General features: G+C 43.2%; 1 protein-coding gene across 1 annotated transcript; it reads right to left on the bottom strand.

The window, feature by feature from the left end:
- Positions 1-1,558: 1,558 nt before the first annotated feature.
- Positions 1,559-2,434, bottom strand: LOC136524774 (uncharacterized). Its single transcript, XM_066518025.1, has one exon. The coding sequence runs from the start codon at positions 2,432-2,434 to the stop codon at positions 1,559-1,561; it is 876 nt and encodes a 291-aa protein (XP_066374122.1).
- Between the last annotated feature and the right edge of the window lie 8,165 nt (positions 2,435-10,599).

Here is a 10,599-nt window from a genome sequence, read left to right as displayed (position 1 = left end):
GTAGACTAAGGGAAGAGACCTTTTTAATAAAGGTCAATCTCTTGAGTAATGCACTTCTCTTCCTATCTGTATGGCAGGTTGGTAAATACCTCAATGTGATCCGAGTGGCTTAATGAGAAGCAAAGATGTCGGCCTACAGGACATCTTAAAGGAACACACCTATGTGAGTTCGATTGCTAGTCACAATCTATGAGATTTGGGTGATCTCTAGATACTCATGAATAGGCCAGGAGTATGACTTATATGCTCTAACCAGAGGGGATGCTATAGGCAGCCTAGTATCAGTAAAGGAATCGAGTGAGCCTCACTTTGCACAAAACTGTCAATTCAAGGCATAGTCCATTGGTCAGTTGTAAATGAGTGTAAACTCCTTTTCTAGATGGATATTCAACTTAACAGTCTCCATCGAAACACTGGTATATCAAACAAGCTCAGAACTGAAGTCATTAACTGTGGACTTCTGCAGTTTGGTGGGGATTGTTAGATTAATTTGGGCTAGGCCCATTATTTATTCTAATTAATCAAATAAACTTCAAAGGCCCACAATTATTGTTAAGTGGAAAAGTGATTAGTACCACATGAGAAATTCACTAAAAAGGTTCTTAACTTAAATAGTGAGTCTTAGGACTCTCACATAGACAAGTTGAGAGGGAGAACCGGGAGGCAACACGCGCACGCCGCCGCCGCCCGCCCGCCCGCCCGCGCGCGAGCGCCGCGACGCGCCGCGCCGGGCCGTGGGCCGTGGGCCGTGGCCTGGTTTGGTTTGGCCTGGTTTTGTCGCTTGGCCCAACCAAAATCCTAGCCGCCGCAGCCAACTCCCAACGCCCAACCACCCTGTCCAGGTTCATTCCCCCGACAGGGCCTAACGGACAGATGGGGAACGGTGCGACTATATGGGGGGGGCGCCCCTGTCCGGTAGGGGACAGACCTGACTCTTCCTCTCCGCAACATCTGATCGCTGAGCTGTTCGTCTGCATCTCTGACCGGAGTTCCCTACGTGCACAGGGAGCTTCGGTAGCAGGCCTCCAGAACTTCCCCCGTCAAGCGTACCTGCACGGGTCGGCGGAGAATCAAGTTTTTGGGGAGCGCCGGCTTCCCGGTGCGACTGCTGCCCCGTCTCCGCTTCTATAGGTTCCTGTTCGGGGGCTTCTGCTTCCTGATGGGAGAGTCCCGTGCTACTGATCCGACACCGCACTTCCCGTGTACTGCTCTGACACCGCACCTGCAGGAGCTTCCCGTGCCACTGCTCCCACACCGCACCTGCAGGAGTCTCCCGACGCGACCTCCTCTGCAACATGGTGGACACGAGGAGGACTGGTGGTCGCACCAACACCACCGACGGAGAAGATGGTGGCTCACTGTCCGCGGGTACCGGCAGTCCCACCCTAGGGTATAAATCTAATCCCACTGTGCGCTATTGTTCATATGCTATTCTGTTAGCGTTGTTAGCGTACTTGGTTGCTGCACTGTTAAATACTATCTGCAGTAATGGTGGTGGTATAGTATGGTTGGTGGTACTGTTACTATTGTTTAAGTCGTTTTTATGGATTAATATAAGTCATAAATTGACCAAATATTCAACAGAAACATGCAAGGATGACTGTGACCCCTCGGAGAAGTGGACCTTGAGCACCCCAACGAGCCAGTAAACATTGTCATCAAACTTTATATGTAATATGGAGCTGCATTGGATCTCGACAACCCGGATCCATGACCAGCAGGACCCAATGTGGAGGTCACCGTTTTGAATCGGCCTGATCCGAAGATGATCCACGTGAGGTCTGGTTGACGATTCAGCCAGGTCTCGCCACTCCTCTGCCTTTTCTATAGTTAGATGGAGCTTTTCCAGATTGTCAAGCTGCCTGGTCCAGACTAGCAATAATTTGTGTACACGTCCGTACAGCTTAAGTCTCTTTATGGTCTTGGGTGGCCAGGGGATGTTGTCATCCAAACCATCGTCCTTGTCGAGCTCCACTGACAGAGATTTGAGATGGGCATGAGCAGCGATGGCAGAACAAAACTTCTTGATGTTCCCCTTGTTGATGCCGGACACGCCGAGCTTGCGCAATTGCGTAAGCTTCTTTAGCTCCTCGAAGATGTCCATGTCCTTACTACATGGAGCAATGACCTTAACAACACCAATAGTATGCAACATAGACAGCTTTCCAATATCTGCAGGAACCGTAACACCAACTGCAGGTCCATTATTATCAAGTCCACCGCTGCCGCGTCTGCACAACTTGGACAAGAAGCTGGATACCAAATTATTAGGAGTACGTGGCCTGTTGTTGCATGACACTGATGATACGGCCGGGGTGGTGGTATCAGTACCCACTTCTTTTGGTGTTGCTGCTGGTGGTGGTGGTAAGTTTGTGACTGCTTCAGCTGATGATGATGCCCTGTCCTCACCATCTTTTGGTAGATTCATGGCCATGCCATCACCGTCTTCTAGTGTCTGTGATGCATGGTCCTCATCATCTTCTATTTTTGAGGTAAACAGGAGGGGTCGCCCCCTACTGATCTTTATTAAAACAACACAGAGTTTTCCGAGTACAGCCTAAAAGGAAACATAAAAAATAAACAAGATTACACAAAGCTGTCTAGCATAGCTGCAATTGTAGTTGAAGATCCTTCTTTGCTCTGAGTTTAACTCGAGCAAGTTCTTGTTTGAAGACCACTTTGTAGGATTGCAAAGAATGCTGCAAATTTCTGAAAATAGCATCATTCCTAGCAGACCAAATAGCCTAGAACATGGCAACAATAATTTCCATGAAGAAAGGTTTCTGAATTTGAGCTTTGAACAGATTGATACCGTCAAAAATATCCCCTTGGATTAAATGAGCCAGCCCCAGCAAGTTCCAGCAGCACATGGCAAAAGGGCAATCCAAGAATAGATGATTTAGGGATTCCTCTATGTTCAGATGACAGAGGACACAATTGTAAGATTGCAATTCCATATTTTTCCTTCTCAAAATCTCCCTGGTGCTTAGTCTATCTTTTAGGACTAGCCAAAAGAACACTTTTCTCTTTGGCAAACAATTTGATTTCCACAGCCAGTTATATATTGGTGGGACCAAAATGGAACCCAGCAGCTTATAGTATGCTTTACTTGAAATAAAGTTGGAAGAGCCCTATGTATCTTTGTCTTGGGTTAGTTGAACATTGTCCAGTTAAGAAATCATGACTTGATACTGCTCATGAGCTTCAAGTGACAAGGGGACATGAAGAAGGTAGACTTGTCTTCTTCAGTTAGGAATTGCTGCACAAGAGTGAGTTCTTCATGAGCATAGGAAAACAAATGTGGCCACTGTTCATTCAGAGGAGCACCATGCTAGGCATCTGACCAAAAGAGAACAGTAGAACCATCACCAATTGTGACTGAAGCCAAGCTCTTGTAAGAATCAAGTAATTTCATTATATCTCTCCACCAAAATGATCCCCTCCTATTATATAAGGCAAAGCTGCCATTACTGTAATGAGAGTGCCAGACAAGTTGAACCCATGATATATCAAACTTGTTAAAAAACTTATGAAGATGCTCAAGCAGAAGACTCTCATTTTGAGTGTGAAGGTTGTGAACCCCAAGCCCACCATTTTCTTTTGAGTTGCAGACAAGCTTCCAAGCTGCTTTTGGGGTTTTTTGGAATTTACATTAGAACCCCTCCATAAACAATGTTTCCTATATTTATGAATTTGCTTGATCACTGTCTTTGGCAGCAAATAGGTGCACATTGTGTAGGTAGGTAGAGCACTAAGGATAGCATTGGTCATTTGTAGCCTACCAGCTTCACTCAAGAAAGATGAAATGGTGACTAATCTTCTTTCACATTTCGATACCAGAGGCCAGAAATCAGCCATAGTTGGCTTTGAGATGCTTAGTGGTAGACCAAGATATGTGAAGGGTAGAGAACCAATGGAGCAGCCAAAGGTATTTGCTAGAATGTTCATCTTTTCCTCACTTACATTGACAGGCACCATCATTGATTTACTATAATTGACCTTAAGCCCAGTGGATTCAACAAAGGAATTGAGGATGGCTTTTAAGAACAGTTGTCTTGCATCACCTTGCATGAAAATTAGAGTGTCATCTGCATATTGAAGGATTGGGAAGTCTTGATCATGTGGCAAATTCACTGGCAAGACTAGAAGTCCCTGTTGCTTGGCTGCATTTAGAATAGATTGGAGAAAATCTGCTGTCAGGACAAATAAAAGAGGTGATAGAGGGTCACCTTGTCTGACACCACGTTTGCAATGAAAAACTTTCCCAGGGACACCATTCAGAAGTATTGCAGAGGTTCCAGAACCAAAGATCCTTCTGATCCATGTGTTGACACTAAAATTTGATTCGAGGTAAGAAAAGCCCTAAGAGCATAAATTACCAAGAAAAGCTTAAGAATTCAACGAGATCGGCTAACCGAATTGCTGACAGGATTAACCAACAAGGTGATGTCATCATTCCAAAGGAGTAGGCCCTGTTGGTAGGGATGACAAGATATGAAGCGAGAAGACACGTCGGACACCATAGAAAGGAAAGATTGGAGTCCAAGTTATCTTAAATTAGGAAGTTTTATTTTCTTTTCCAAGTTGCATGGTCGGTCTTGTTCGATAAGGACTCATAGTCAAGCCTCGGGTATAAATATTGAACCCTGGCTATTGTAATGGGCATCATCACATCAATCAAAACAGTACCTTTACGTTTATACCGGCCTCGTGCCACCCTTATGAGTAGGAGTAGAGTAGATTCCGGCGAGCTCCTCCAGCAAGCAGGCCTGCATCGGTTTGGCCAACCTCCGGTTTGTTGTAAGTATCGTCATGACTTATATTTTGTTTGTAAGACTGCCCTCAGTTAAGTCTGATCTCTAACAAGGATGGTATAAGTTAGTTATCGATCTATATTGTTATTTGTAAGGCTGGAACGATCCGGTAGATCTCTTACGAGTAGTGATATAGATCAGTTATAGATATTGTGCTAGATGGTTTACTATTCAGCATAATATCACCAATTGCTCAATCTAGATTAAATGTTTCTCAGCCCTCATCTTTCGATCTATCGTCTGTTACCCGTTTTGTGCTAGATCTACCTTTTGACGTTAGATCCTGCTTTAATTGGCCGTTTTACCTCGATCTAGATCTATTATAGCGAGTGTTTGGAATCTTGTTTCCATTAAGGAACGGGTTCACTAGTCATCGATCTCCGGTTTGTTGTCTTCGCTATCAACCTGTTGTAGCGCACTAGATCAGGTTTCGGTGGATAATGGATCTACTCGTTAAGGGGGATACAGCATCATCCACCCGCTATGTCCCTATCGGCTATTTTAGCCGATAGCTTGAGCTTTTACGTGTATGGCACGCGTCCATGATTCTATCACGGTGCAAGTAGATTTATAGATCGCTAGGCTTGCAGTTTGCCGTTCTACTATCAATGCTGCATCGATCCGGTCGACCTATTTGATAGTGCAGTAAATTAGGTTTCGTCGGTTTGTAGATTTACTTATGCGTTGATGGATGACCGTTCGTGCGTTATACGACAATTTCACCTAGATCAGCTTCCTTTTGCCGGTTGTTTATGCTTTCACGCTCGTAGCATGTATTCATGATCTTGCCTAAATATGGATAGATTTATATGCTTTAAAAGTTTAATTTGTTACCAGTATCATGGCTGTCTCCGATCCGTCCGGTCCCCTCTGTTGTGGTGATAGATTAGATTCGATAAGTCCGTAGATCGATCTATTTATGTTAAGACGAGTCATTGACCACGTGTTATTCTTTCTGTTGAACTTGGAATCGGCGACTTTGCTGATAGCCCGTGCATTGCTATTTTATTGGCTTTTATTTATTGTACTTGTTCTTGTCTTGATCTCTAAGCCAGTATAAGTCAATGCAAATGCTTTTCACTCACATCAATAGTCTACCATGTTCTTGCATGTTCTATGATCATTGGCATCAGATCTACATCATTTAATATTTGATAATTGCCAATAGTATCTATTTTCAATATCTTATATCATGAACATGCTGGATATCGACTATTTAGTCGATAGCCTTATCAACTCGGCTATCTATCTGAACATTTGGAACTGTTTGGAACAATAGCCAACATGTTCCACCTTAAATTACTGATTACCTTTTTCTCCTTGTCAATTGCAGGGTCAAATTGACTGGCACGCCGCAGGTTCGAATCAACCGGTCCTGTGCTCTAAGCCGCTGGAGAGCCTGGGATATGCTCTGCACGGTTTCTCTCGGCTTGCTGTGTGTCCCGGCATCCTGTCACTTTTTGCCGCCGACAACATGTAATCCACCTATGAGGAAAGCCTTTATTTTGCATGATTTGGATCATAAGCTCATGCTACACTTTATCAAAGGCCTTCTCAAAGTCTAACTTCAAAATAATTATCTCTTTCTTAGACTGACGACAAAGGTGCAAATATTCCAAAGGCCAAGCTAGACAATCCTGTATTGATCTAGCTTTTATGAACCCATATTGGTTTTTGTGTATAAGCTTGGGCATTACTAACTGAAGCCTGTTAGCTAGAAGCTTAGTGAGGATTTTGATAGAGGTGTTTAGGAGTGAGATTGGCCTGAAATTAGATACCTTTACAGCATTATCATGTTTTGGGATCAAAGTGATGTTAGACCCATTCAGACTTTGAAGGCAGACAGAATCATTGTGAAAAGCTGAACATAGGTTATAAAAATCTTGGCAGATGATGGGCCAACATTTCTTAAGGAAGTCTGTATTGAATCCATCTGGTCATGGTGCCTTATCAGAAGGCAAGTGTCTGACCACAGAGTCCACTTCGTCATTTGAAAAAGGTGTCACCAGGGAAGAGAGGTCATGACCAGCATGTATTAATGTGGGTAAGTTGAAATTCATACCTTGAAAGGAGGAGACACCCAACCTTTCTTTGAAAAGCTACCCAGATCAGCTCAGCTTTGGCATTGTGCTCAGTGATAGAATTGGCATCAGAATCTTCAAGAGAAATAATTAAGTTTATTCTAAATTTGATTGATGCATTGGCATGAAAAAAATTAGTGCTGGCATCCCCTAAGGTTACCCACTTTATGGAGCCTCTTTGCTTCCAATAAATATACTGCTGTCTAAGAAGAGATGACAGTTTCTGTTCAAGCAGTTTTCTGAAATTCCATTCAGGGACAGACAAATCCCTAAACTCTTCTAGGTGGATGAAGAAGGTTAATACCAGCTTCACATTCTGAATTGCTACCTTGAGACTTGACAGGTTCCTTTGCCAATCCTTTAATGTTCTTCTTAAATTCTTAAACTTGGCAGTGATGATCTTAGCTTCATCAGTGACATTCAGAGGAGCAGTCCATACTTGCTGAACCAGAGGTAGGAATTCCTGATGTTCCATCCAGTAATTCTCAAGCCTGAAAATGCTTCTCTTGGGGATGACAGTAGAGATAGATATAATACAAGGGGCATGATCTGAAGTTTCCATGACCAAAGATGAAGCAAAGGTGTTTGGATAAGCAACCGTCCAATTAGCAGAGGTAAAAAACCAGTCTAATCTTTCTAAGAGTGGAGAAGGTTGCTTATTAGACCAAGTGAATCTTCTTCCTTTACGAGGTAGCTCAACTAACCCAAGAGCATTAATAGCTTCATTAAAAAGATACATCTCATGATGGTCACCACCAGGTTTGTTCCTGTCATTAGGGGATCTGTAAAGATTAAAATCACCAACCACTAACCAGTGGATAGAATCAGGCATTTGAATGTTTTTAAACCAAACTAAAAAATCTCTTTTTCCAGAAGCAGTGCATGGAGCATAAATGTTAGAGAGGACCCAAGAGTCATTATTGTGATTAGAGGAAAGTTGAACAGATATGCAGTAGTCATTCTCAAAGATTTTAGTGCCAGAAAAAAGAGAGGATTTCCATGGTCCTCATCTTCTATTGGTGAGTTTGTGGTGTTAGGATCGATATGGTGTGTACCTTTCTGTGTGTAACCCGTAGATCCGGGTAACATCCCATTCGCCGTGCGCGGTTGCGCTGTGACCTCGCGGACGCCGGTGTCGAGGCAGCTCCGGCTCGGTGGCGAGGTCCAGTGGCCGGTGGTGACCTGCAGGAGCGAGGCAGAGGCGGAGTCGGTGGGCCATCCCGTCGCTGGCAGCACAGCTTTAGATCGGTATTAGGGTTACTGTAGGTGGGATGGCGGCTCCCAGTGAACCTCATAGTCCGAGCCCTCACCCCCACCTTCCTTTTATGTGTGCTGTGCGACAGGGGCCCACCAACCGGATTAGGGTTGGGCTCCCCCGATCAGGGAGCCGAGATAAGGGCCCAATAGGCCGTTGGGCCTATTGGTAGAGATCAACTAACATTCTCCCCCTTGATCTCATTCCATCTTTCACTTTCATATCATTTGCTTTTGTTCATTCCATTACAAATTAGCTCATAGAGCATGTCTCATCGTCACGGTCCATTGCCGATAGACTTAACAGCTACAACTCACTACTCTATTCTGAAATAGATACTTATCATTGGGCCTTCTTTTGTCCAGGAATATTTTAGGCTTTCCCTTAAACCTAAGCTAGCTACATGTTCTCTGAACACCATGTCCTCTGAACATGTTGGGTGGTAAGCCTTTTGTAAGCAGATCCGCGAGCATCCTTTCTGTTCTTATATGCTCAAGACTTATGACTTGATCCCAGACTTTATCTTTCACAACATAATACTCTATGTCAATGTGTTTGGCAGCACCACTTGACTTATGTTGTGAGCATACTGTACTGCCAGATTATAATCGCAGTATTACTTTAAGTGGTCTATAGATGTCGTCAACCACCTTCAAACCGGGTATGAACTTCGTTAGTTAGTTCACCTGCCCCGTTGCCTCATATCATGCTACAAACTGTCATACATTGTGGACGATGTAGTGACGGTTTGCTTTGAGCTTTTCCATGAAATAGCTCCCATTTGCGAGATGATAGAAAATCCACGTCTGGATATGTATTCACTCTCGCATAATCAGAATCTGAATATCCCACCATGTGGAGTGAATCAGATCTTCTATATATCATCATGAGGCCTTTCGTTTCTTGCAAATAATGCAAGACTTTCTTTATCAATCTCAGTGTTCTATTCCAGAATTACTCTGGAATCTGCCAAGTAAAACCCGGTAACAAATACCAAGTCAGGGCGCGTACATACTTGAGCATGTTGCAAGCTTTCGACAGCTGAAGCATGTGGAACCACTTTCACTTTATCAATTGAGCTCATATTGGTTCCTAGGGCATTGAAAATCCCCATATCTGTCGCCCTTGACTATAGGAGCAGGTGAGGGACTACATTTCTGCATACTGAATTTCTTTAAGATCTTTTCTATGTATGCCTTTTGTGACAGTCCTTATACCCTTTTCTTCTATCTCGGTGAATCTCGATCCCTAGAACGAACGAGGCTTCATCAAGATCTTTCATATCAAATTTCTTTGTCTCCAGTAGTAGACTGACATCACTACTAGCAAGTAAGATATCATCTACATACAGGACAAGGAAGATAAACTTCCCATTCTTAAACTTTGTATTGACACAATTGTCCTCTACATTCTCTTCAAACCCAAAATGCCTTATTGTCTGATCAAACTTCAAGTATCACCGTCTTGAAGCTTGCTTTAATCTATAAATGGATTTCTTTAGGCGGCATCATATTCGTTCTTTTCCTTCCATGACAAAACCTTTCGGTTGTGCCATGTAAACATTTTTCTCTAAGTCGCTGTTGAGAAATGCCGTCTTTACATCCATATGATGTAATTCTTAATCATAATGTGCCACTAATGCCATTATTATTCTGAAAGAATGCTTACATGAGACTGTAGAAAAAAGGGTCTCATTATAATCAATCCCTTCTCTTTACACAAAGCCTTTTGCCACAAGTCGGGCTTTATATCTCTCTATATTCCCTTGAGAGTCAAGTTTTGTCTTGTAGACCCATTTACAGCCTACTATTTTGGCTCCTTTAGGAATTATTTTCAAGTCCCAAACTTTATTGGCATTCAATGATTTCATTTCATCTTCCATGGCCTTAAGCCACTTTGATGACTGATCACTACTCATGGCTTCTTCAAACGAGGCGAGACATCCTCCATTTGAAATTCTTTAGTGTTGTACACTTCATAATCAGCAGGAATACTGATTTTCTAACTCTTTGAGACCTTTTAGGGGCCTTCACATTTGGCACATCTTCTGTTTGAGGCTGTTGTTGCTCCCCTCATGTGTGGCAATTCATTCTATTGGATCCTGAAGAACAGGTTCCTCATTTTCATTCATTGTTACCACAGGTGGGATAACAACAGATGCTGGCACCACAGTATCTAGCATTGTCGGTGCAGCTACAACAGGTAGTGAGAATTGGCTCATGAATCATTGGAGTGGGCGCTTACACCCGCTTCACTTCAAGGTTAATTTCTCGAGCTACCATGCTCCCCCTCATCAATTTGTCCTCTAGGAAGACAGCGTGTCTCGTTTCCACAAACTTTGTATGTCTCTCTGGACAGTAGAAAACGAAAACCTTTTGACTTTTCTGTGTAGCCAATAAAATGGCAACTTACTGTTTTGGGATATAACTTCCCAATGTTTGGGTTAAAC

Source organism: Miscanthus floridulus, chromosome 18 (genome assembly GCF_019320115.1).
Source record: "Miscanthus floridulus cultivar M001 chromosome 18, ASM1932011v1, whole genome shotgun sequence".
Lineage (NCBI taxonomy): Eukaryota > Viridiplantae > Streptophyta > Magnoliopsida > Poales > Poaceae > Miscanthus > Miscanthus floridulus.
Note: the sequence above shows the minus strand (reverse complement) of the source record. Positions and strands in the feature narration are given on the sequence as shown.